The sequence below is a fragment of the Ornithorhynchus anatinus genome, chromosome 1 (assembly GCF_004115215.2).
Source record: "Ornithorhynchus anatinus isolate Pmale09 chromosome 1, mOrnAna1.pri.v4, whole genome shotgun sequence".
In the NCBI taxonomy this organism is placed as follows: Eukaryota; Metazoa; Chordata; class Mammalia; order Monotremata; family Ornithorhynchidae; genus Ornithorhynchus; species Ornithorhynchus anatinus.
The window spans coordinates 97,854,143-97,881,507 of record NC_041728.1 but is presented as its reverse complement, the minus strand read 5'-3'; the positions used below and the strand labels follow the sequence as shown (position 1 = coordinate 97,881,507).

At 44.2% G+C, this 27,365-nt stretch overlaps 1 protein-coding gene across 4 annotated transcripts in view; it reads left to right on the top strand.

The window, feature by feature from the left end:
* KIZ (kizuna centrosomal protein) overlaps positions 1-27,365 on the top strand; it is a 144,377-nt gene that overhangs the window by 22,202 nt on the left and 94,810 nt on the right. For 2 of the 4 annotated variants that reach the window (XM_029067316.2, XM_029067309.2), the window contains exons 1-5: positions 619-743; positions 3,871-4,033; positions 8,393-8,485; positions 18,375-19,029; positions 20,511-20,802. In XM_029067316.2, coding sequence (XP_028923149.1) covers positions 634-743; positions 3,871-4,033; positions 8,393-8,485; positions 18,375-19,029; positions 20,511-20,802 — 1,313 coding nt within the window. In that variant the 5' untranslated portion in view covers positions 619-633. Of the gene's footprint in view, positions 1-618; positions 744-3,870; positions 4,034-8,392; positions 8,486-18,374; positions 19,030-20,510; positions 20,803-27,365 lie in introns of those variants that run through there. The other 2 variants (XM_029067322.1, XM_029067328.2) reach the window with 2 other exon arrangements.

Sequence of the window (27,365 nt, the reverse complement as noted above, 5' to 3'; positions counted from 1 at the left end):
GGCGTTAATGCCTTCTAGGATGGGGAAAATGATCTCGCTGCTTGCCGAACCTGTATTTTGGTGACCGCGTACCACTCAGTTAACAAAAAACCTAGAGAAATCGATTTCTTTAAATTCATCTGCAATCCTCCAGTCAAGTCGCAGACCTCACAGATCGTTCCATTAATGTTCTAGCAATGTAATCTGACTGCTTTAAATTTAAGTTTGTTGAGTATTTTCCCCCGGGTCCTTCTTAGTAGGACAATGTTAATTATTCACAGTGTTTTGCACGTTATTAGATGTTTGGGGACATCATAATCAGTAGGAACAGCAGCAACTGCTATTTCGTGAACGAGAGTGATTTTTCTTTCTGGATGGATCGTTGTTACATCCATCCCCGTGTAACTGGGTAGCTTTGGACCTAGGTGTGCCTTCTTAAACTGAAGATGAGCTGATCTCAACCCGGCTTTGCTCCGTGGGATGTGTGAGGGGAATGGATGACAGCTGGTGGACTGCGAGCTGAAACCCAATTCAAGGGAGACAGAGGAAACATTTTGAGAATGCAGTAAAATGTGGTCTGCATTTCAGCTGACCGTTAGGAGACAGCCGTGGCAGACAAACCAACGCGGATGGCACTCTGTGATCCGGAAAGGAATGGCTCTTTTTGAGCGGAAGCTTAGAGAGGACCGTGACACCGAGGCAAAAGCGAAAATAGGCGCCGCAAGCAATAAACAAACAGCACAACGGATGACATTTGTGTGCAAGTGCGTGGTGTGGGTGGTGTGGCTGGGGCACATACACACGACTCTTCGTCGTCACTGGTGCCTTCTTCCAAGTCGAAGGACTCTAGATATAATAGTAATGATGGCATTCGTTAAGCGCTTACCATGTGCCAAGCATTGTTTTCAGCACTGGGACAGATACGAGGTAATCAGGTTGTCCCACCTGGGGATCACGGTCTTAATCCCCATTTTCCAGAGGAGGTAACTGAGGCACAGAGAAGTTGTGACTTGCCCAAAGTCACACAGCTGATAAGTGTGGAGCCGGGATTAGGACCCACGACCTCTGACTCCCAAGGCCGTGCTCTTTCCACTAAGCCACGCTGCTTGGTGAAGCTTGTTGCTACTTGGATAGACATTTCCAGGAGGTGAGGCTGGTCCAGGGCTCTCAAAGGGAAGGGAAACATGTATCATCTGTGGGGATCTTGAACTCTAGCATTCTCTTGGAAAAACCCCAAGTGGGCGGGCCAGGGGAGGTAAAGGAACAGCTCCTGGTGGTTCAAAATAGAGGCACCTGGGAAACCAGTTCAGTAATAATTATGGTATTTGTTAAGCGCTTACTATGTGCCAAGCACTGTTCTAAGCCCTAGGGTAGATACAGGGTAATCAGGTTTTCCCACACGGGGCTCACATTTTTAATCCCCATTTTACAGTTGAGGTAACTGAGGCACAGAGGCAGGGGCGGGATTAGAACCCGCGTCTAACTCCCAAGCCCTTGCTCTTTCCAATAAGCCACGCTTCAGTGGAAACTGGGAAAATTGGAGTGGGTCCATAAGGTTGACCCAAACAAAGGATTAGAAGATGGCTCCAGGTGAGGAAGCAGCGTGGCTCAGTGGAAAAGAGCCTGGGCTTCGGAGTCAGAGGTCATGAGTTCGACTCCCCGCTCTGCCACTTGTCAGCTGTGTGACTGTGGGCGAGTCACTTAACTTCTCTGTGCCTCAGTTACCTCATCTGTAAAATGGGGATTAACTCTGAGCCTCATGTGGGACAACCTGATTCCCCTGTATCTACCCCAGCGCTTAGAACAGTGCTCTGCACATAGTAAGCGCTTAACAGATACCAACATTATTAGGAGAGGTTCAAGAACTGAGGATTTTTAGATTGAGGTTGAAGAAGCCGAAGTGGGATCGAACCTCCCTCCTCTGGTCTGTATGGTGCTTTTCAGAGCGCGGTGCTGGGGGGAGTTCTGGGTTCTGGGTGCTGGGTGTAATTTCACTGGGTTGAAGGAAGGGTTTCTTGACCATCGGGTGGGTTAACCACCGGGGAAGCTCATCGAGGAGTTGTCCGCGGCCGGCTCGTGGCTTCATTCGAGGAGATGGGGGAGCTGTCCGAGTCAGGCGTCTCAGGAGGTGGTGGGCCGGGAAGACGGCTTGGCTGGGAAAAGGAATGTGGGTAATCCGTGCGTGTCACAGTGAGCCTACCGTACATCCATTCGACTCCTCGGCGACCATGACGATGGATAATGGGATCTCCTGTCGTACGATGGATGAGCCTGGTCCGGCATGATGACCTCAGGCCTCAGAACCTGCCCAGAGGAACTGACCGGGCAGGGAACACGCCTCCCAACTTTGTTATATTGTACTCTCCCAAGCACTTAGTTCAGTGCTCTGCCCAGAATAAGCGCTCAATAAATGTGATTGATTGGAGTAGTTCAGTTCTCATACTCTCTCACCCTGCTATTCAGGTTCTCACGGGGCAGTGAGTGCAACAAGCACTCAGTGATTCCTCCCAGTCAGAGAAACAGTGTGGCCTAGCGGAAAGAGCATGGGTCTGGAAGTCAGAGGACCTGAGTTTTAATTCTGGCCTGCTCTTTGATCTTGGGCAAGTAACTTCACTTCTCTGTGCCTCACTTCCCTCATCCCTAAAAATGGGGATTAAGACGGTAAACCCCATGTGGGACCCGGATGGCCTCCGACCCGATTAGCTTGTATCCACCCCGGTGCTTAGTACAGCGCTCGCAGATAGTAAGCAATTCACAAGTGCCATTTAAAAAATAAAATCACACATATATCTAGCCTTATCCATTTTTCTAAACTCTGAGCCTCACTTCCCTCATCCCTAAAAATGGGGATTAAGACGGTAAACCCCGTGTGGGACCCGGATGGCCTCCGACCCGATTAGCTTGTATCTACCCCGGTGCTTAGTACAGCGCTCGCAGATAGTAAGCAATTCACAAATGCCATTTAAAAAATAAAATCATACATATATCTAGCCTTATCCATTTTTCTAAACTCTGGGCAAATGTCTCAGAGGTGAATTTTTCATGCCGAGTGACACTCTGAGTGTGTAGAACACTTTTATTTTACTAAAATGCTTTCGCTTTACATAGCTCATTTTGTCCTCACACCATTTCTGTGAGGAAGGGAGAGGCCGGGATTATTATCTCTGAGACACTGTAGCTTGTAAACTCCTCTGTGGATGGCAAATTCTTTGTGGGCAGAGGTGGCGTCTATCAATCTCCCCCGATTAGAATGTAAGCCCGTCAAAGGGCAGGGACTGTCTCTATCTGTTACCGATTTGTACATTCCAAGTGCTTAGTACAGTGCTCTGCACATAATAAGCGCTCAATAAATACTATTGAATGAATGAACCCTATTGAGTTTTCCCAAGCGCTTATTACAGGCCTCTACACACAGGAAACACCCAATAAATTCCATTGATTGATAGGTTAAGTGATTCGTCTGAGATCACACAGCAGGTAACTTTCCATCGATTAGAAGTATTTGTGAAGTATGCTTACTCTAGGCAGAGCTCAGCACTAAGTGCTTGGGAGAATAGTATTCGATAAATATCCCTGGCCTCCAGGAGTTTGCAGCGAGGTGACCTGAAACTAGAACTGAGGTCCTCTGACTCACAGGACTGCATTGTTCCACTAGACCCGGCTTTTCCCTCTAGAATCCAAGCTCACTGTGGGCAGAGAACATGTGTACCAACGCTGTTATATTCAGCGCTCCCAAGTGCTTAATACAGTGCTCTGCGCACAGTAAACACTCAACAAATACCACTGAGTAATCGACATGGGTATAAGAGAGAGAGAATGAGAGAAGCTCCATTTTAAGCCTGAAGTTCCACTGCACCCCTTTTTTTAAAAGATGCTTATTTTCTTTCCCAGAGCTAAACTGAAGTACCTAAAACTGAAGAAATATCTGGACGAAATATGCGAAGCGGAAAGAAGGGCTCAGGTGCGAAACGAAGAGTATTTAAAGGAATTTGAGCGCCTTGAAAACCACGTTAGAAGTTTCACCGCAAGTACAGAGAAGCTGCAGAAACTGAAGGTATATAATCTGATGTTCTGCATTGCATCTCATGCACGCATCAAGTGCCTTCAAGTTGAAAGTGATGGGCAAAGATTACGAAATAACTACCAGGGCCCAGGGACTCTTCAGGAGCTTGAAACAAGAATTGAGTTCTCACTGTGGCAGTCTCATTAAATTATGGAATAGCTAAATCTATACGTACAAATCCTATTCCTGAGGTGATCTGTTGAGTTCCTTTGGGAATTATATTAAAAATATAGTTGCAAGCTTCCACTGATGAACAAGTGACAATCTGAATTACTAGCATTTACAGATGAGGAAGATAGTCTTTTCCCTTAATTTTAGAGCACACGCTGATGGAATGAATTGCATTTGGACGACATGATTGAATGTTATAGCAAGTGGAGGGCTGATTTATTTGACTGTGAGGATTCATAAGCACAGTGAGCTTTTTTTTTCCAGCTATCGTGGACTTCCTTATTCCCATCCAAGTGAGAATGGGGACCAGGGTCTCATTTCCAGGGCCTGGATCCCGGGGCAAACCTCTAAGATACAGAATTGACGTCATCATTATCATTAAAGGTGTTTATTGAGCACTTACTTGGTGCAAAGCACTTGGGAGAGTACACCAAAAGAATTAGTATATACATTCACTACGCTTACAGTCCGGAGGGAGAGACAGGCATTGGTATAAATAAATAAATAAATAAATAAATAAATAAATAAATAAATAAATAAATGAATGAAATTGTAGATATGTACATAAGTGCTGTGGGACTGAGAGAGGGGAGTGAAGGGTGACGCAGAAGGGAGTGAGAGAAGAGGAATTGAGGACGTCGTCAGGGAAGGCCTCTTGGAAGAGAGGTATTTCTAATAAGGTTTTGAAGGTGGGGAGAGTGATCGTCTGTCAGTTATGAAGAGGGAAGGCGTTCCAGGCCAGAGGCAGGACATGGGCAAGAAGTCGGTGGCGAGAGATAGATGAGATCGAGACCAAGATCAAGGTGTCCTGGTTCCTAGTGGTCCTGAATACCCGTTTTATCCCTCTGCCCTACGTTCCTTGTTTGATTCATTCACTCAGGTATTCTCAAGTAGAAGCACTGTAAAATGACCGCTTGTCCTATAGGAGACATAAAAATATTAATACTAATGATGCTTCTCATATCAAAAACCAGCATGGCGTAGTGGATAGAGCACGGGCCTGGGAGTCAGTAGGACCTGGGTTCTAATTCCAGCTCTGCCACTTGTCTGCTGTGTGACCTTGGGCAAGTCGCTTTCCTTCTCTGTGCCTCAGTTACCTCATCTGGAAAGTGGGAATTGAGACTTTGAGCCCCACAGGGGACAGAGGCTGTGTCCAACCCAATTTGCTTGTATCCACCCCAGTGCTTAGTACAGTGCCTGGCACAAAGTAAGCACTTAACAAATACCGTTGTTATTTTTAGTAGTAGTAACAGAGAATGTAACATAAATGCTGCGGGTGGCCACGAACACAGAGGTGCTGAGGTGAGAGTTGGGGTGATATAACCTGGGGAGATCAAAATTAATCTAAGGAGGTGAGATTTCAGATGAGTTTTGAAGGTGGGAAGAGCTGTTGTCTCCCTTTACCTGGGACATCTTCCCTTTTCATAATCCATCCTCTCCTTCAAAGCCTTCCTGAAAAAAATGGCTATCTCCAGGAAGCATTCATTTTCCCTGATGAATCGCTCCACCTGCCCAGTTATTAATAATAATAACAATGATGTTATTTGTTAAGTGCTATGTGCCAAGCACTGTTCTAAACATTGGGGTAGATACAAGGGAGTCAGGTTGTGCCACGTAAGGCTCACAGCCTTAATCCCCATTTTAATAACAATAATAATAATAATGTTGGTATTTGTTAAGCGCTTACTATGTGCAGAGCACTGTTCTAAGCTCTGGAGTAGATACAAGGTAATCAGGTTGTCCCACGTGAGGCTCACAGTTAATCCCCATTTTACAGATGAGGTAACTGAGGCACAGAGAAGTTGTGACTTGCCCAAAGTCACCCAGCTGACAAGTGGCAGAGCTGGAATTAGAACCCACGACCTCTGACTCCCAACCCCATGCTCTTTCCACTAAGCCATGCCAACTCACCACTTGTGTATCATTGGTTTCTTCACTTTTGCCCATTATTTGCCTTTATTCCTACTGTTTCTGTGTCAATCGGTGCCTTTCACCCCAAGTAGATCATGAGCTCCTTGAGGTCAGTGATCGTGTCTTTTACTTTTGCATCCTCCCTAAGCATCTAATACAGTGCTCTCTCCAGCCAGTAAGGGCTCAGTCAATACTCAGATCGTGGTTATTGATATCGGTGTAGAGCGATACTAAGGGGATTGGACTAAAGGGAAAATTTTGAAGGGAAAGGAGCCTGAGGGCTGGCAGTGAGTTGGAAGAAGGAGAATGGTACAGAAATAACTCAGACCGAGGATAGAGCCATCCTGACTGAGGGTGAAGCGGGAGGGCCGGGGAGAAGTAGAGAGGAAGAGAAAATCAGTCCAAACCTTGAAAGTAGATGCATTTAGGCAGATGAAAAAGGGACTCCTGAAATTGTGTCAGATGTCAAAAAGTGACAGAGATTTTGAAGGATTGCTGTGAAGTATTTGGAGGGATTGTATGTATTATTTAATAGCTAGCATTGGGCTGTTATGTGGGTAAAGATGGGAAGATAGAAGGAAGAAAAGAAATAAAGAAGGAAAACGGGAGAGCAGAGCTCTGCTCCTCAGTGTGTAGAATTACATTTTGTGCTGGTCATCAATCCAGCATAATAGTGTTCAGTTCAGGTTTCAAAATGTGGAATACAATTTCTGTTTATAGTGCTATTATTCACTTGAGAAAATGGACTGAGGGTTCAGTAAATCTTTTAAATGTATTGATATCAATCTGAACTTGACTACTGGTATGTGCTTTTCTGCACTCGGTAATTTTCCCCTTTTTCAAGTTCTTATGATGCCATCAATTCACTTTTAGTAGAGTAGAGCGTACCTGCTAAATAAGTACACTGTTTTTGACAATTATTACTCAGAGACAAATGAACCCAAAAGGATAAAAAGGCTACACAAAGTGGGTAAGCTCGCAAGAACGGATTAAATTATGAGTCGTTTTAAAGGGACCAGAGTCAGTGTGTTTTTTTTAATTTTTTTGAGGCAGACAAAAGACACAGTTAATGTTTGTTCACCCAAACTTGGGTTATGCCTTTATTGCTGGCGTTCTCCTTTCTTTATAAATGAACGTTTCTCTGAAGGCAGTGCACAGTGCTGCTTCTGCCTGGAAGACCTCATGACAGTTCAGCAGTGAGACAGGAAGAGCAAATACCATTTTTAGAGTTTTGGTTTTTTTCTTCTTTTCCAACCCTCTTGCCTCATTTCTTTAACCTCTGTCTCCCCTCGATCTTCTTTTTTGTTTCGATTTTATAAAACCTTTTTTTTTTTTTGGCTCGGCAGCTCATTTAGACCATACGGCTGCACATTTTGCTAATAGCATTCTGTCATCGATAAGAAACCCCAGATAAAATTCTGAATTTGGAAGAAACAAAATGCATTTCAGATGTTATTGCCTATCGTGTACGTGCAAAAGAAAACGGAGACCAAAATTCTCTACCCAGACTCAGGACTGACACATGAGCTGTATAGTTTGGTAATCCAGGAGATACAGTCTGAACGATACATATTCGTAAAATGTTCTGATGTTTATTTATTATGAACCACAATGTGACATTCTCGAGGTTTTGATTACTAATGAACAAAATCCAAGTAGTTTTTTTCCGTGTTTCCAAGCGAGGGTCTTCCTATGATTGTGTCTCTTTAGGCCAATTAAAAAAATGCAGTGGCGATGAAGACATCGTTTTATAGTTGTTAGTAGTACCCTAACAGCTGCTGTTTTTTTATGCTGCCTGTGTTTACAGTATATTTTCACCACAGAATAATTCACTTGTAAACAGATGGCTGACCAGTAAATACTCTAAAGCTCTAATCCTTTAACAAAATAGCTCAATAGTTACATGACTTTAAAGGAAATCTTAGGTTATTCACCGACTTATTGCTAGATATAAAGCCAGGTTGCAGATAAACGAATGGTAAGGATTTAAGTCCAATAAAACTTGTGTATGGAAATTTACAGTCAGTTTTATAGATATCGGCTCCTGGACAAATCATTGACCTTGTCTTTCATTTGAGTTGATTCTGATGAAATGATTTATTTTTGAAAAGCATCAACGTCAATTTTCTTTGTGTCTCCAAATAATGAAAATAATTTTTTCATTATCGGTTGCGGTATCTTTTAGCCTCCAAAGACTGTCCCGCGGTAAATCTATGGCAGGCGTAACAATGCCCTCTAAAGAATCATCAATATTGGCTTTTTATTTAGATGGAATGTGAGTCCCAAATTAGGAGGATGCAGCTCCATTCAAAAAATAACCCTTGGATGAAAGACGAACCCAAAGAAAACAGCCAGGAGCAGGTACTGAGAATCTTAACAAAATTAAACTTGTTCGGGGATGAAGGATTCTAAAATGCTGGACCTTTTTTAAAGCTAGTCATTTCCTGAAAATAAGGGCTCCCAAATGTTTTTTGATTAGGTTGTTCTTAAGGGTAACGATTTTCCCAAACTTTACTGAAAACGGCTCATGAAATGCTTCCCTCTCCACCTCAACCGGATTAAAGGAAAGGGAACGCACTTGTCTCCTTATTCACACGTACTGGGCCGAAACCAAGAGAAGAACAACGCGGGTCTGTCTCTGTCCGTTTTCTAGAAATGTTTCGAAAACTCGACTAAATGAAAAGTAAGCCAAACGTGCGGTTCGATTTTTACCTTGGGCTTATAATTTTGTACGTTTTGACCTTTTCACAGAAGAAGTGAAAAAAGATTGCCTATCTGTGCGCCAGACAAAAAGACTGACAAGGAATACTTAAATATATTCTGCTATATATCTGCAGTAATGCAGGCTTCTAATCCTTCTTCCTATCTCCATATAAATGATACAGTTCAAGACCATAGATGTTTTCTTCACTAAAAGCAGTAAAGCTCTTTCAGATGAAATGTCTAAAAACATCTTGTAATAACTTGGAGCATGCTGGCAAGAGTAGTCACTTGTGACTATGTGCGAAACCCCCTCAGCTAGTCGATATTGTAATAAGCAAAAAGGTAGCCTCACTCCATTATTCAGAAAGCCAACAGCATGCGTGTCCCTTAGGCTACAGCATTCATTAAGAAAAGCTTACTGGGCTGAAAGCTGGAAACAGATGATAACGGGATATGATTTTCATATTTAATGCATTCCTTGGAAGAGTATGTGTGCTGCAGATTGATAGAAGAATCAACTGCTACTTTACTAAAAGACTTTCTAGTTTGCCCTACAGCTACCGATGGAATCATTCAGCCAAGAAATTAACTTTTCTCCTTTTACCTGCTTTATATATCTGCTAAGCAGGCTGCCTCACTGCCAGTAAATGTTATTATGCAGTTAACTGTTTGGTATTTAAGACTCTTATCAGAAAAGAAACAGAGGCCACACTATTTTGTTTTTATAGTAGAAGGAAGGTTTTAGTTTTCTTTCTTCAGTGCATTAGCAGGCATTAATCTGAGTTTATAGGAAGTTTCTCCCCGTCGATTAAAAAGTTAAAAACCTCAAATTTAGAGCATTCTTTAAAGCGGCCAAACCCCGGCCACCTTGACCGACGTTAGGAGGCCTCTAAGCGGTGAGTGATTTTTTTTTTAATCCATTTAGATGTACGAGAAAGAGTGTCATATTAGACTACTGAACCATTGAGCAGGTTTTTCTGCCCTGCTTGCGGTCCTGACATGATCGACACGTTTTTAATCCAATCATTTGGGGTTCTCTCCATTCCTGTCACACCTGTTCTGACTGCAACCAAGGGATGACCCTTGGTGTCCTTTAAATTCGAAAGGTGCAGTTTTTTTCTGCTCACCTCCAGCTTTAGCCGGGCACATCCTAGCTTCGACCGTCGAAGCTTTGTTGTCCTGGTATCCGTACGGCTGTGCAATTCCTTAAGTTGCTGGCTATTTACAGTTGTATGAGGGAGAGGTGGTCTTTCATTCTAGAAGAGCCATCCACTCGATCTTCCCAACTGAAATATTTTCTTCAAGAAATTATTGAAGACTCGAACGGTTGCCTGTACTTTAGAACCAAGCCGTGTTTTCATTTTGCGAATGGCACGCTTTCAATATGGCCTAGTGGTTATGCGTTCGGTCGTATTTATCGAGCGCTTACGGTGTGCAGAGCACTGTACTAATGGCTTGCAATGTACAATTTGGCAACAGATAGAGACAATCCCTGCCCAACAACGGGCTCACAGTCTCCTTCTGGCACAGGTATGTCACAGTGCTTTTCCTGGTTTGGATCCTGTAGAGTCCCTAGAAAATGCAGATCCCGTCTCGAGGGAGTTTTAGAATGGGCACTGATTGATTAATGGCAGGGTCGCCAAGGCTTTAAAAGCAGCTCAGCCTACTGGAAAGTGCAAGGTCTGGGAGGGTCGCCAAGGCTTTTAAAGCAGCTCGGCCTACTGGAAAGTGCAAGGTCTGGGAATCAGGATGCCTGGGGTTCTAATCCCAGCTCTGCCATTCACCTGCTGCGAGACCTTAGGCAAGTCACTTAACACGTAACTCCGTTTTCTCATCTATAAATAGGGACTGTTACAATCTGCCTCTTCCTGTTCACAGAGAACAAAATGAGATACTGTGAGGAGAAAATGAGATCCTTTATGTGAAGGTGTGTTGGAATGATAAGAGTGGAACAAACACAAAGTATTGTAAGCATGCTCTTGGGCCCTTTGGTCTGGAAGGGGAAGGCATTGGCAAGTTGGAGTAGAGCAGGTGAATAGCTCTGAAGCGCCCATAACCCGCCCCTCCTCGTAGAAAATATCCTCGTACCCTGCCTCACCTGAAGCTTTGCTTCCAGTACTCATACAAAACCACAGATTGGACAAGGTAAACTGTAAATATGGCAGGACAGGCCAACATCTAATAGTAATAATAATGATGGTATTTGTTAAGCGCTTACTCTGTGCCAAGCCCTGTTCTAAATGCTGGATTAGATACAAGTAATCAGGTTGTCCCACGTGGGGCTCACAGTCTTAATCCCCATTTTACAAATGAGATAACTGAGACACAGAGAAGTTAAGTGACCTGCCCAAAGTCATACAGCTGACAAGTTGAGGGGCCGGGATTAGACCCCATGACTTCCGACTCCCAAACCCGTTCTCTTTAAACTAAGACATGCTACTTCTAGATAGGATAGAGAGGATGTTTGCCTATCTACGACAGAAAGGTGTGTAGGTTACCTTCCAACTGTTCTCCCCTGGGGCAGGGCAAAAGAGAATAGGCGGGATTAAGAATAATAAGAATAACAATAGTAATAGTATTTGTTAAGCGCTTACTATGTTCCAGGCACCGTACTGAGCACTGGGATGGATACAAGCGAATCAAGTTGCACACAATCGCTGTCCCACGTGGGGCTCACGGTCTCAATCCCCATTTTACAGGTGAGGTAACCGAGGCCCAGGGAAGTAAAGTGACTCCCCCAGGGTCACACAGCAGACAAGTGGTGGGAACCTGGATTAGCACCCCTGACCTTCTGACTCCCAGGCCTATACTCTATCCACTACGGGTGGCAGAGAACCTGCCTTCTAATTCTGCCTCTGCCATGTGCATGTTGACCTGGGACCAGTCACTTAAATTCTCCTGTGCCTGTTTTCTCATTTGGAAAATGGGGATTCAGTAATTATTCTCCCTCCCGCTTAGACTTCAAGCCCCAAGTGGGATAGGGACTGGGTTTGATGCCTATAATCTCATAGCTACCCCAGTGCTTGGCACATAGTAAGTACTTAACCAATACCACAGTCCTTATAAGTATTATTATCATTCCCCGTGGCACCAGCCGACCTCTGCTGCACGTGCTTAAGCCGGGACACGTAGTAGTAATAAAGTAATAGTAGAGGAAGTCATTATTGAGCACCCACTTGGTGCAGTGTACTGTACTAGGCACTTGGAAAGCACAGAATACCTGTCAGGTTCCCTGTCCTCAAGGCGCCCTCTCTTAACGTTGGAGACAGACATAAGAATATTTACAGCACGATATTCGTATCCGACAGACAGTGACTCTCCCCACCTTCAAAGCCTTATCGAAGGCACATCTCCTCCAAGAGGCCTTCCCTGACTAAGCTCTCAGTTCCTCTTCTCCCACTGCCTTTTGCATCGCTCCCTTTATTCATGCCCACCTCCCGGCAGCCCCACAGTACTTACGTACGTGACGATAATGGCATTTTACTCTGTGCCAGGCACTGTACTAAGCGCTGGGGTAGATGCAGAGTTGGAGATAGCCGTATATCCGTATTACGTATCCGTAATTCATTTATTTATGTTAATGTCTCTCTCCCCCTCTAGACTGTGAGCTCATTGTGGGCAGGGAATGTGTCTACCAACTCTATTATATTGTTCTCTGCCAGGGGCTTAGTGCTCTGCACCCAGTAAGTGTTCAGTAAATGCAGTTGATTGATTGAACACTGCCAAAATAAATAAAATGGGCATACACACAAGTGCTAAAGAGGGAATAAATACGTTTATAACTGCATATTGTCCTATCCACAATTGTAGTCTATTTACCCACAAGTCATATTAGCTTAAAGTTGTGTATGCAAGTCTCCAGGCTTGGGTTCTTAGTCTCTATTCCGCCCTTGGCCTGCTGTATGACTTCAGTCCTGTCGTTGAACCTCTCTGTGCCTCAGTTTCCTAATTTGTAAAGCAAGGATAATAATACTTGCCTCTCCCTACTCCGTAAGGACGATTTGAGGATAAAATGAGATCATCGATTTGATTCCAGGGCTTTAGTGAAATAAATGCGTTGTACCAATTTGAGCTATTTTATTATTAGAACATGTAATAATAATAATAATAAACCCTAGTCCTCCTTTGAAACAAGGGTTGCATTTTTGCAAAACCCCACATTAAAGAAAGTTTGCCTTGTAGCATTCACCCCTGAGACATCACATGCATGTGCACGCACATAATTGTTCCTTCTGACGGTGCATTGTGCTGTAGCCCCATAAGGCTCAGGTTGTCAGAAGAGAGCCTCGAATCTCATAGCAATTTCCTATTAAGAACACAGAGCGGAAACTGAGTTGTTTTGTTTTTTTACGGTGTTCGTTTAGTGCTTAGCATATGCCAGGCATTGAACTAAGTCCTGGGGATTCAAGATCATCGGATTGGATACAGTCCATGTATCCAATTAATAATAATAATGGTATTTATTAAGGACTTATTATGTGCCAAGCACTCTTCTAAGCACTGGGGTAGATACAAGGTAATCAGGTTGTCCCACGTGAGGCTAACAGACTTAATCCCCATTTTACAGATGAGGTAACTGAGGCACAGAGAAATTAAATGACTTGCCCATAGTCACACAGCTACTAAATGGCAGAGCAGGATTAGAACCTATGACCTCTGACTCCCAAGCCCGTACTCTTTCCACTGAGCCACGCTGCTTCTCTTGAGGCACGTGAGGCTCGTAGTCTTAATCCCCATTGTATAGATGAGGTAACTGAGGCACAGGGAGGTTAAGTGAGATGCCGAAGGTCACCCGACAGACAAGTGGCAGAGCCGGGATTAGAACCCGGATCCTCAAGCCCGTGCTCTTTTACCAGGCCAAACTGTTTCTCTGATCGCATTATTAATACAGAATCAGATTGCTAGAACAGAAGACTTTTTCACACCACGTTTTCAAAGTGCTACTTTTACAGATTCCTTGCATGGCTTCCAGGCCGGATTCACAGAGGCCTTGGGAGGGGTTGATAAGAAAAACCGATGTCTTGCAGCAGCAGCAGAGGAAGATGGAGGAAACGGGTTTGATGCTTAATCCGTCCTTTCCTGGAAGCCAGAAAGGACCCGCCCACATTCAACTTGCTCTCTGAGGATCGGGTTTTTCCTTTAATTTAGTCGAGTCTCTGGGGGCAAACGGGATTATTAATTAATTATTATTATTATTATTATTCCTCCTCCCACGGTGGAGGAAGCAGGGAAAACCCAGTTGAACTGATTGAAATTTGGGGGTGGGGGAGAGTTAATATTATTAGTAGTAGTAGTAATAATAATAATGGCATGTGTTACATGCTTACTTTGTGCCAGGCACTGTACTACGCGCCGGGGTGGATACAAGCTAATCGAGCTGGACACAGTCCATGTCCCATGTGGGTCTCACTGTCTCAATCCCCATTTTACAGATGAGGTAACTGAAGCCCAGAGAAGTGAAGTGACTTGCCCACGGTCACACAGCAGAAAAGTAGCATAACCTTCTGACTCCCAGATCCATGCTCTCTCCACTACACCATGCTGCTTCTCATGGCGAGAAGAGATTCTCATGAAGAGATCGGGCTAGAGGAATCCTCCTTCTCCCCAAATTCCCTTTTCCCTTCTCCCTTCCTCTCTCGTCATTCCTTTCTTCCCGTCACCCCACCCCACTTAGTCTCACCTCCTTCCTTCCTACTCTCACCTGCTTCCCTTCCTTCCTTCTTTCCCCTCTCTGTTGAAACCCTGACCTGATCCCAACGAGGGATAACCAGAGAGAATGTCTCCATTTCTTCTGGCGGAGAAGGAGGGGGGAAGGGAACAGCTTGGACCAGGAGAGGTTTTGCTCGTCTGTTTCATGGTTTGTGGGGGCCCCCGTCTATTATCCACAGTAATATGCCGTAGACTGCACCCGGTGAGCTCATGATATGTGTATTTAAGTCTTAGTTATATCCTGAAGACACACACACACTCTTTCTCTTTTTTTCTCTCTCTCTCCCTCTGCCCTGTAAAGTGTTTTACATTAAAGTTGTGGGAGGGATGGGTAGCTAATGGTTGTTCCCGTGAGGATCCAGACTTTCATTCCCACTCTGTCTCTGTGGGCAAGGAGTACTCTATTAGCTCTGGCGGAGAGGGTTGCCACCTGCCTTTCTAACGAGCAGAAACGGCACAGAATCCTGACTTTTAGCCTAACGAGGCTCCGGCAGGAACCGCTGCTTGTCAGCCCGGCAACCCGTTGAAGGGGGCCGTCGTGCCGCTCGTTACCCTAACTGGGAATCTCGACGCAAACACGGCGGCCGGATTGAAAAGGGAAATCGTGGGATTCTGGCTTCGTCGGGGTATTTGCCGAGCTGCCCTTCTTTTCTCAGAGCCGTGGATTTAGCTTCACCCCTCCACCAAGATGGTATGTCGAGTTGTTTGCTTTAGAGATTTTGTATAGTGCTAAACCATAGGAATGGGTTCCCAGGATACGTAGAGTTAGGGCGTGGGCTAGTGGAAAGAACGTGGGCCAGGGAGTCAGGGGACCTGGCTCTGCCTCTCGTCTGCTTTGTGACCTTGGCCAAGTCACTTTACTTCTCTGGGCCTCAGTTTCCTCCTCTGTAAAATGGGAATTAAGGCTGTGAGCCCTATGTGGAACAGAGACTGTATCCAACCCGATTATCCTATATCTACTTCAGTGCTTAGTGACTGTGGGCAAGTCACTTAACTTCTCTGGGCCTCAGTTCCCTCATCTGTAAAATGGGGATTAACTCTGAGCCTCATGTGGGACAACCTGATTACCCTGTATCTACCCCAGCGCTTAGAACAGTGCTCCTCACATAGTAAGTGCTTAACAAATACCAACTATCATTATTATTAAGCACTTACTAAATGCCCGGCACTGTACTAAGCACTGAGGCACTGCACTAAAGCGCATCTCAAAGGAAAATGGCTTGTTCAATCGTAAGTATTAATTGTAGTAAACTAGGAGAGCAACCTGACATTCAACTCTTTTGTTCCATTTTATTTTCCTCTTCCTCACTGGTTTCTGTTCCAACTTTTCTGAGAGTCTAGTTTCGACTGTCCACCCAAAAAACTAACTTTGGTGATTATCTGATTGCTGAAGGAGTGGTTCAATAATTGAGTCATTTCCAAATCTGTCAATCAGTCAATGGTATTTGAGTGCTTACCATGTACAGAGCGCTGTACTAAGCACTTGGGAGAGTACAATACGATCTCGCTACTTGTCGCTGTTTGACCTTGGGCCAGTCACTTTAACTTCTCTGGGCCTCAGTTACCTCATCTGTAAAATGGGGATTGAGACTGTGAGCCCCACGTGGGACAGGGACTGTGTCCAACCCAATTTGCTTGTAATCGTCCCAGCGCTTAGTACAGTGCCTGGAACGCAGTTAGTGCTTAACAAATACCATTATTATTATTATTTGCAGAGAGCACTGTTTTAAGCACTTGAGAAGCACTGGAGGTAATCAGTTACCTCGTCTGTTAAATGGGGATTAACTCTGAGCCTCACGTGGGACAAGCTGATTACCCTGTATCTACCCCAGCGCTTAGAACGGTGCTCTGCGCATAGTAAGCGCTTAACAAATACCAACATTATTATACAAGCTAATTAGGTTGGATACAGTCCCTATCCTGCATGGGGCTCACGGCCTAAGTAGGAGGGAGGACAGGAGAACTGAGGCATAGAGAAATTAAGTGACTTACTCAAGGTCACACGTCAAGCAATTGGAAGAACTGGGATTAGAACTCAGGTCCTCTGACTCCCAGGCCCACTAAACTGTGCTGCTTTTCTATGCATTTCACTATTGCAATTCAGGGCCTTTGCCAAACACCTTCACTTTTCATGTCATTATAATATTTTTCATTCATTCAGTAGTATTTATGAATTTCATTCATCGTTCAATAATATTTTTTGAGCGCTTACTATGTGCAGAGCACTGTACTAAGTGCTTGGAATGTACAATTGGGCAACAGATAGAGACAATCCCTGCCCAATGACAGGCTCACAGTCTAAACAGTCTAAATTTTGAATATATTTGCTGAATTATTTCTGATTCAGAGTCCACGTTTGTGAGTTTTTCATCTACTAGCAATATTTAATGATCTTTCTGGAGCCCAACCACAGTTTTGTATCATCTTCCTGTAGTTGAAACTACAGCTATTGAATCCTAGGGATGTATTTTTCTTAAAATAATGTTGCCATTGGTTTATGATCAGTTTTTGCAGGGAATATGTGACCTTCCATACGAAAAGACATAACTTTTTATATGCAACATGTAATATCTTCCTTCTGTATTTGGGCATATTTTTATCAGTAGTCAGAGGCCTAGATGCTTATGCGACTGGTCTCTACTCTGACTCATATTTCCACATGAATTCTACTCCAGTTTTTCTTTCACAACATCTGCTGGGATTTTGTTTTTTCTATTTGACTCAAAATACTCAGATATTTTAATCAACAATTTCTACTTGTCAATCTCTTTTGTCTGGCATCCCTCTGTTATGGATGAAAATTCACGTCTCTTTGTCGTAAGGATGGTGTAAGAATAAATGAGATAATTTATGTAAAAGTGCATTAAAATTCAAGTTAGTAATGTTATTACTAGCTCAACCTCTTATTTTATGTCTTCTCTCAGTTACTAATTGAATTAATTTGCATCTGTTTTCCTGTTTTTCAAATAAGAAGAAAAGAATACTTATGCCTCGCACAGAAATACTGCATGTCTTGATTAGTTAATATTAAAAATGCTCAGGAGAAAAGCGTATTTGTATGAAATTTGGCCATATTTAATGAAAGAGTCGAAGGAGAGAAGCTTATTGGGAATTTATTCCAGATAGAAAACAAAAAATCTGGAAAATCCTACTATGCTACCATTTGGTCCATTTTCTAAAATATTGTCTTCTGATTACTAATATTTCTGTTTCGTGAGACTGATGAACTTTCATTCATCTAGTCATATTTATCGAGTGCAAAGCACCGCACTAAGCCCTCGGGAGAGTACAGTATAACAATGAACAGATATATTCCCCTCCCACAAGGAGCTTACAATCTAGAGGAGGAGACAGATATTACTGTAAATAAATAAATCTATCGTACTCATAGTCGAACGTCATAGAATGGGGTTTTCTTTGGTCAGTTATTTTGTTGGAAGTCTCATACAGTTTAAGCACTGGAGCCAGATTCTCCCAGGCCCAGAAGTTATACCTTAAATGACAGGCAATTTGGGAGGAGCATAAATTCTGTCAGAGCACTAGGGGACTGTTTAGTGAATTACAGGAGGGTCTGCTCCTTATACCCTTACACACAGCATAGCGGGGGTGACTAAAAGGCCCCCCCTTCCCCGCCCAAGTAGACCGAAGGAGTCTGTGCTCCTCCCAAGGTGCTGGCCCGATTACCAGGCGATGAGCTTATGCACCGGAGAAACTGGACTCAATATGTGCTTATTTAAATCTCCCCGCAGCATTTCCTAGGATTTGCTTCCCGAAAACAAAGGCCATCTTTTGCTACACGAAATTTATTCATCTTAATCCCTCCCAACCTCTCTTTCAGGGACTGCAAGTTGTGAGACAGGCAGGAATTAACACCGGGACAGCCGTGTCAAGAGGATTGTATCATCGGGCAGAAATCTTTATGGGCCGCCAAATGTCAGCCATCTCAAGCCTTGAAGATTTTAGTACACGGCAGAAATCTTCCCAACCCACAAAGAGCTTTTCAATTCCTGACCCACATTCATGCCGACAGACAGCACAGAGCGGCAACGTGACGGACAGCTACGTAGTCCAAACTAATAGTGATATAGTGTGCTCAAATAAGCCTGACAAAATAGATGGGAAGACATCTCTTCAGATGGGTGAGGAAATGCCAGTCACATCCAGTATATCACCTGAGGAGGTACAAACTCATTGCTTAGAGATAGAAAGCAACACAAATAATGGCAAGAGTAATTTCCCTGAAAGCAAGAAACCCGCTGAACTCAATTCCCCGGTACAGAAGAGATTAAGTCCGGAGAACAGCACGACTGATTTAAAGTGTGACAGTTCGAGCGGATCAGAGGAAACCCGGGGAGGAACACCGTCATGCGCGTGTACTGAAGTAAAGGAAGTAAGAACGGAGCGGTCCGTCCCCGTGGCGCCAAGCCCGGTACGGCGAAGTTCCGAGAACGAGCACGCGGAAGGAAATCGTCGTGCCTGGGAAAGTTCCTTGGGTAGGAAGAGTTTGCTCTGAGTCTTCTTTTTTAATAACTACAAGAAGTTCTCTAACTCGATCCATCGCTGTCGTAAAAAAAAAAATACAGTGAATGGACATCAAGAGCTCTGCAAGCCGGTGGTTTCCTCGCTGTGTAGGGATACTTTGGTCCGTTAGTTTTCTACTTTTCACACCAATTTTGATTACTCATTTCATTATGGTATCTGTTAAGCAGCACGGCATAGTGGATAAATAGTAATGATAATTTTGGTACTTGTTGAGCACACAGTGTTTAACAAATGCCATCATTATTATTATTGTTATTAAGAAGAACTTACTATGTGCCAGGCACTGTTCTAAGCACTGAGATAGATACAAAGTAATCAGGTTGGACACAGTCCATGCCCTACATGGGGCCCACAGTCTTAATCCCCATTTTGCAGATGAGATAACTGAGGCACAGAGAAGTGAAGTGACTTGTTCAAGGTCACACAGCAGACGAGTGGTGGACCAGGGCTTAGAACCCGGGTCTTTCCGACTCCCAGGCCTGTGCTCTCTATCCACTAGACCACACTGCTTCTACTTTTAAAATGTCTATACAAGCACATGAAGTTAGGTTGAATTCTTTGATTTAATAGAATTGATTGAGCCCCGGCTATCCGCAGTACACGATACTGGGCGTTGCTTCTCTACAGACTGCTGTACTAAGCTCTAATACGTGCAGACCACTGTACTGAGCACCTACTGTGTGCAGATCTCTATTCTTGTACCCCGTTTGGTGTAGGGTACTATACCTATCGCCTCCAGGGAGTGCCGAGCACTGTAACGATCACCTCCAGTGAGTGCAGAGCACTGGACCCGTTATCTCCAGTGAGTGCAGAGCACTGTACCGGTCACCTCCAGTGAATGCGGAGCCCTGTACAGGCCATCTGTGGTGAATAGGGAGCACTGTACTGCCTCACCTCCGGTGAGTGTAATAATAATGATGGCATTTGTTAAGCGCTTACTATGTGCAAAGCCCTGTTCTAAGCGCTGGGGGGATACAAGGTCATCAGGTTGTCCCACCTGGGGCTCACACTCTTCATCCCCATTTTACAGATGAGGTAACAGGCACAGAGAAGTTAAGCGACTTGCCCAAAGTCACACAGCTGTCAAGCGGCGGAGCCGGAATTTGAACCCATGACCTCTGACTCCTCAGCCACACTGAGTATATTGTACTGGGCACTTAGTGTGGTTATCGTAGAATGCAGTAGGGTAGATAGGCAGGTACAGATCGTATGCGTACAGAGAGAGAAGGAGGAAAAAAATAGATGCGGCTATGAATGTGAGGAAATAAATTGAGTGCAAATGTTGATAAACACGTGTGCAGGATGTCTGTTGGAATGGCCCGACCAGAAGTGATTGAAAGGGCTGGAGTTGTGGATTTGTTCTTCCACATAAACTGGAACCAGACTAGGTCCCCGCCATGAGGGTGCTAACCTACTGACCTTTTTCATTTAGGCCACCGTGTTGATGCCAACCAGCGGCCCTTTCTGAACAGGCCAGAGCAGGAAGAGGACATTTTCAGCACCAGCAGCAACCTCACAGTTTCCGTGAGCGAGGATGATTCGGCCCCAAGCGTCTCAGAACTGCAGCCCAATCTGGGTGATGACGTGGGCGGAATCGGTGAGGAGTTAATCCATGACGGGCAGGAAAAAGATGTCCCGTCCGCCAAAAACAATAATTGTGATCTACAGACTCTAAGCTCCCAGGCGTCAGAAAAGGAGTCTTCAGGCAATTCACCAAAAAGAGAGTAAGCCACTCTTATTTTATACGTTATTTCTTTGATTGAAAACATTTGGAAGCCCTCTCCATGTGACTCTAGCATTGAACACACAGCCAGGAATATCATTTTGGCACTTATTAAGTGTTTACTATGTGCTAAGCACTGGATAGATACAAGGTTATTAGGTTGGGTACAAAAGGTTTACTATCTTCTAGACTATTCCCTTGGTTCTTACAAGAATCTCTTGGATGAGGGGTAATTTCTTTGGTTAAGAAATAGCTTTAGAAATCTGCTTATTGCTGAATCATAAGACTTGGCAGTCGAAATCCTATTTTTGTTCAAGTAGTCCTTAGTTCACGGACAAATCTTCTTTTCTTGCCTTCTCCGTTTTGCTACACAGAATCCGTAACGTTGATGCCGACCGACCACAGGATTTAGCGACCGACCACAGGATTTAGCGGCAGGCGTTACGCTCCCCGGAGTCATTCAACTCGAATGACAAAAAAACCTTGTGTAGTGCATAATTAATTGATTTTCTTAATAGTCGGGATTGCTGCCCATCTCTTGGTCTCTTTTATGGTTATTTGTTTGTGGGGACTGTGTGGCTTTCTTTAGAGAATCCTAGAACATCCAGCTGGAGGGCACTTAAGGAGATCATCTAGTCCAGCCCCCTGCCTCCAGGGCTGTGACTGATGGAAGAAATGGTGTCTCTTCTTTTCTGTGAAGGCATTAAGGGATCAAGGCTATATCACCTTCTTCAGAATTCTGTTCCAGAATTTTTTTTCATGGCACAGTGGATAGAGCACAGGTTTGGGAATCAGAGCATCATGAGTTCTAATCCTGGATCCGCCACTTGTCTGCCGTGTGACCTTGGACGAGTCGCTTCACTTCTCTGGGCCTCAGTTCCCTTATTTGTAAAATGGGGATTGAGACTGTGATCCCCATGTGGGACAGGGACCGTGTCCAACCCGATGTGCTTATATCCACCCCAGCGCTTAGTGCAGTGCCTGGCACATGGTAAGCCCTTAACAAATACCATAATTAGTATCATTATTACGATTATCAACCTGACAGCCCAGTTCTTTTTCATGTCAAATCAAAATTCTCCTCTCATTCAAGCCCATAATTGGTACTTACTGAGTTTTGATATTCATCCTGCCCGCGACCCACAGTGCTTATATACGTATTTGTGATTTATTTTAGTGTCTGTCCCCTCCTCTAGATTGTAAGCTCTTTGTGGCCTGGGAACATATCTGACAACTCTTTTGTATTGTACTCTCCCAATTGCCTAGTGCAGTGCTCTGCACAGAGTAAACACTCAAAAAATAGAGTTGATTGATTCATTGATCGATTTTCTCTATACCCAAAGAGGACCTCAATAAGCAGCAGCCTCCACATAATAACTATTCACATATTTGATGATAGTTAATATGCCCTTCCTTAGACTTCTCATCTCTGGGCAAAACAGTCCCAATTTTGACTTTTTCCCCATAGGACAAATTTTTCATCCCTTTAGTCATTTCCATCTCTCTTTCTTGATCCTTGACCAGTCTCTCAAAATCGTTTTAAGAGTGTTGTGACCAGAACCAGGCACAGCATTTTACTATGTACCGTATAACCTCCCTTTAGCTTTAAGCTTGTTGTGGACAGGGAACGTGACGACCAATCCTGTGATATTGAACTCTCCCAGTGCTTGAACTGATCTCTGTGTTGAGTTAGTCCTCAATTAATATGATTGATTGATTGATTGGACCTGTTTAGACTGTGAGCTCCCTTAGGATGATGTGTGTGAATGGATGTAAACGTAGAATGAGGCGCCTTGGTTTAGAAGAAGGCGCCGCTGATACGACTGAATGAGTGAATAAATGAATGATGGTGAGACTCAACCTCCGCTTGCAAATCAGTATGTCAGTCATTCATATTATATTGAGCATTTACCATGTGTAGAGCACTGTACTAAGCACTTGAGAGAGTAAAGTATAGCAATATAGCAGACACATTCCCTGCTCACAACAAGCTTACAGTCTAAAGAAGGAGACAGACATTAATATAAAAAAAATTACAGATATGTACATAAATACTGTGGGGCTGAGGGGGGTGATGGGAGGGAATGAAGGGACCAAGTCAACGTGATGCAGAAGGGAGTGAGAGAAGAAGAAAGGAGGGCTTAGTAAGGCATCTTGGAAGAGATGTACCTTCAATAAGGCTTTGAAGAGGGGGAAAGTAATTATCTGTCAGGTATGAGGAGGGAGGGCGTTCCAGGACTTTGACAGGAAGTTGGTGAGAGGTTGTCGGCGAGATAGATGAGACTGAGGAACAGTGAGAAGGTTAGCATTAGAGGGGCAAAATGTGTGGGCTGGGTTGTAATAGGATAGAGCATGGGCGTGGGGGTCAGAAGGACTCATCCACTTATCTGCTGTGTGACTTTAGGCAAGTCACTTAATTTCGTGGAAAGAGCACGGGCTTTGGAGTCAGAGGTCATGAGTTCGAATCCCAGCTCTGTCACTTGTCAGCTGTGTGACTGTGGGCAAGTCACTTAACTTCTCTGTGCCTCAGTTACCTCATCTGTAAAATGGGGATTAAGACTGTGAGCCCCACGTGGGACATCCTGATTCCCCTGTGTCTACCCCAGCGCTTAGAACAGTGCTCGGCACATAGTAAGCACTTAACAAATACCAACATTATTATTATTATTATTCTCTGTGCTTCGGTTACCTCATCTGGGGATTAATGCTGTGAGTTCCATGTGGGTCAGGGACTGTGTCCAACCTGATTAGCTTTTATCTACCCCAGGGCTTACTGCAATGCCTGGCACATAATAATCCCTTAACAAATACCATTTTTTAAAAGAAGTGTATCTGAAAAGGCTGATGTGAGAACTGCTCTCCCTTCCTCTTTATGTGCATGTAAAGATTTCCCCTCACTTCACCTTTGTATTTGCTATCTGCAGAAACTGGGACAGTTTTCAATTCTGACTGATGAAGTCTTCTCGAAGCCTCAGCACTAGGACAGGCAGTCATCCCACCGTGACTCATCAGGCTAACTGGTCTTCTGCTCTTGCCTCCCCTGTGCCACATTCATCGTCTAAGCTTTTGTATCTTTGGATCTTTAAAATGTTTCTTCTTTCTTCCTTGTTTATGACCCCATCCTTTCCAGCTCCCAGTGATGCTTTTTTGGTTACCCCACTGGGATCCAGACTCCATAGCTATTTAATTTACATGATGGAGCACTTAGAACAGTACCATACGATTGTCATACATATCGTCTTGAGGAGATCCCTTGAGAATATGAGATTTTATGTTTTGTATTTTAGAGTACGGTAAAAACAACCCTACAGTGTCAATACTGGATCAAACCCAAAGACAACCAATCCAGGATTGTGTATCCAACAGTGACCCCCGGACAGGTTTTGGGGTTTTTTTACGATATTTGTTAAGCGCTTACTTTTTATGGTATTTGTTATGTACTAAGCATTGGGGTGGACACAAGCTAATCAGATCGGATACAGTCCACGTACCACCTGGGGCTCACAGTCTTATTTATTCCCATGTTACGGATGAGGTAACAGGCCCGGAGAAGTGAAGTGAGGTCACCCAGCAAACAAGTGACAGAGCCGGGATTAGAACCCAGGTCCTTCGGACTCTCCAGCCTGCCTTTTCTCTACTAGGCCATTGGAACTGTGTACTAACTGGCTTCCTGAACACCCAACCTCATGATTAAAAGGCGGATCTTCCAATACGCCTTATATTTCCTTCTAAATCAATCAGTAGTACTTAATGAGCATCTGCTGAGTGCAAACCACTGTATTAAACACTGGGAGAGTACATCCGAAGGAAAATACCCGATCCCTGCCCTCGAGAAACTTACAGTTTAATGGGGAAAGTAGGCAAATATCACTGTAGTCTCCCAAGCGCTTACTATAGTGTTCTGCCCACGATAAGGGCTCAGTAAATACCATTGATGATATATGAATAGGTGGGCAGGAGGAAGAGTAGGCTATAACAGGAAGTAGTGCAATTTTATCAAGATAAAGTAGCTGAGTAGATAATCATATTTACAAATAAATTTTTAAGTAAAAATATACATGTGAACATATGTGCTGAGAAGAGGTGGGGCTGATGTTGTTTATTGAGGGTCCCCTGGATGCTCTGCTCCTTACCTAAGTTCCTGGAAAAGTGCAGCAGAAGTACAAGGCATGTTCCCGGCCCCCAAGGAGTCTATGCTCTAATGGGGGAAGCAGACTGGAAGATATTACAGGTACCTTGATCAGAATAATTACATTGACCATACAGTTCAAATGTCCATCTATACCAAAGTGCTAAGGGAGGGTATAAATCACTGTGTAGCTTTTGGAGGTGGCTAATGGATGTTGGAAGGAGAAGGCTGGTGGAAGGCAGTGGCGTTGTAGAAGGGCTCTGAATGTGGGGAGAGCTAGGATTGGATTATGGGGTGGGGAGAGGAGGTTCCAGACTGGGAGGAAAATGAAGCGAGGGATAGGAGGCAGGACATTCGAGAGTGAGATACAGCTAGGGGGTCAACTTGGGAGATATAAAGAAACCGCCTGAGGAAGTAACAGGTGAAATGGAAAATATGTTAAGTGGTAAGGATGTACGTTGGGTTGGTGCATTCATTCATTCGTTCATTCACCCGATCGTATTTATTGAGTGCTTACTTGTGTGCAGAGAGAGCACTGTACTAAGCACTTGAGAGGTGTTGTGAGTTAACCAAGGAAGACTTCTTGAATCTTGGATGGTACCAGTCATCCCTCAGACGTCCTATCTAGCTACCTCTAGCCGACACAGTGGAAAGCCCCCTTTCTCTGCCAGCTGTCGTCCAAAGAAATCTTTAAGTCCTTTCTTTACTTTATTCTCCTCCCTCTCCTATTACTCCCTGTTTCCTCCCCATTTATCCTTGACTCTCCTTCCCTGCTACACCCTGAAACCTCCCTTTTTGCTTTTACTTAAGTTGTCCCACCCTCCTCACCCCTCATCTTATCCTGGATGTCCTGGAGTATATTTTTGCAAGTCTGTGTTCTCCCAGGTGAGTTGTCGGAGCCTGGGGTCAGTCAGGGTATAGGATAAACCCTGAAATTTGAAGGGTGACGTGTTATTTTCATGGTGTGCAGGGAGTCCAGTATGACCTGTTCCCACCCTGTAGCTCTCTCTCGGCTCTCCCAACCCCACACGGGATCATATTAAAGGCCAGTTGGCACAACAGACTAATAATAATGATGGTATTTGTTAAGCGCTTACTATGTGCCAAGCACTGTTCTAAGCGCTGGGGTAGATACAAGGTATTCAGGTTGTCCCATGTAAGTCTCACAGTCTTAATCCCCATTTTACAGCTGAGGTAACTGAGACCCAGAGAAGTTAAGTGACTTGCCCACAGTCACACAGCTGACAAGTGGCAGAGCTGAAATTCGAACCCACGACCTCTGACTTCCAACCCTGGGCTCTTTCCATTAAGCCCCGCTGTTTGGCACCCTTGTAGGTTCCTAGTAATCCATCGACCGTATTTATTGAGCACTCACTGTGTGCAGAACACTGTACTAAGCGCTCGGGAGAGTATCCCGACTCTGCCCCTTGTCAGCTCTGTGACTGTGGGCAAGTCACTTCACTTCTCTGTGCCTCAGTTCCCTCATCTGTAAAATGGGGATGAAGACCGTGAACCTCACGTGGGACAACCTAATTCCCCTGTATCTACCCCAGCGCTTAGAACAGTGCTCTGCACGTAGTAAGCGCTTAACAAATACCAACATTATTATTATTATTATAATACGATAGAGTTAGAAATGGACACATCCCCTGCCCACAACGAGTTTACGGTCTAGAGAGGGAGACAGACATTAACGTGAATAAAGAGTTCATAATATAGAATTTATAGATACGTAGGTGAGTGCTGTGGGGCTGAGGGTCGGGCAAATGCCGATTGCCCAAAAGTCAAAAGAGCCAAGTGCGTAGAAGACACAGAAGGGAGAGAGAGCTGGGGGAAAGAGGGCTTAATCGGGGAAGGCTAAGTGCCAGATCGCCAGATGCTGGAGAGCCCCGGACGGTGAAACAGTGTCACTCCGGGTGTATTTTCCTCTTCCTTGCTCCTTTTGGAAATTGCCTCTCAAGTGGTCCCTTCCCAAATTGTTTAGGCACCCTGAGGACTTGCAGGGGAGGATAAACTATTCCTCACTTAAACAGAGCACCTCTTTAGAAACTTCCTTCCCTTAATCCCAGTTCATTAGATCGTTTAGTCGTAAAGTTGAATTAAGTAGCCGCGCTTGCCGGAAAAGTCGTAGTCGACCCCTGATTAAGAATCCTTAGCTGTGGCAAAGTGACCTTTAGTTCTGCCCCTGTAGATTTTAGTGGCTTCCAGCTGCTGGTCAAAGCTGATGAAGTACTGTGTGTTCTCCCACAAGCTGGAATCAATTCTGTGCAGTTTCTTTGTTCTCGCTACCCTGGAGTTTGACTGAAAGCAGAATGTAAATGTTGTCTTTTAAAACTAAGTCAGTTGGAAGGCTTAGTTTCTCAAAGTCATAAAAATGTGATCGTTATTGATAGAATTTTGTGGAATTGACACTGATTTTAATATAGCTCTGTTTT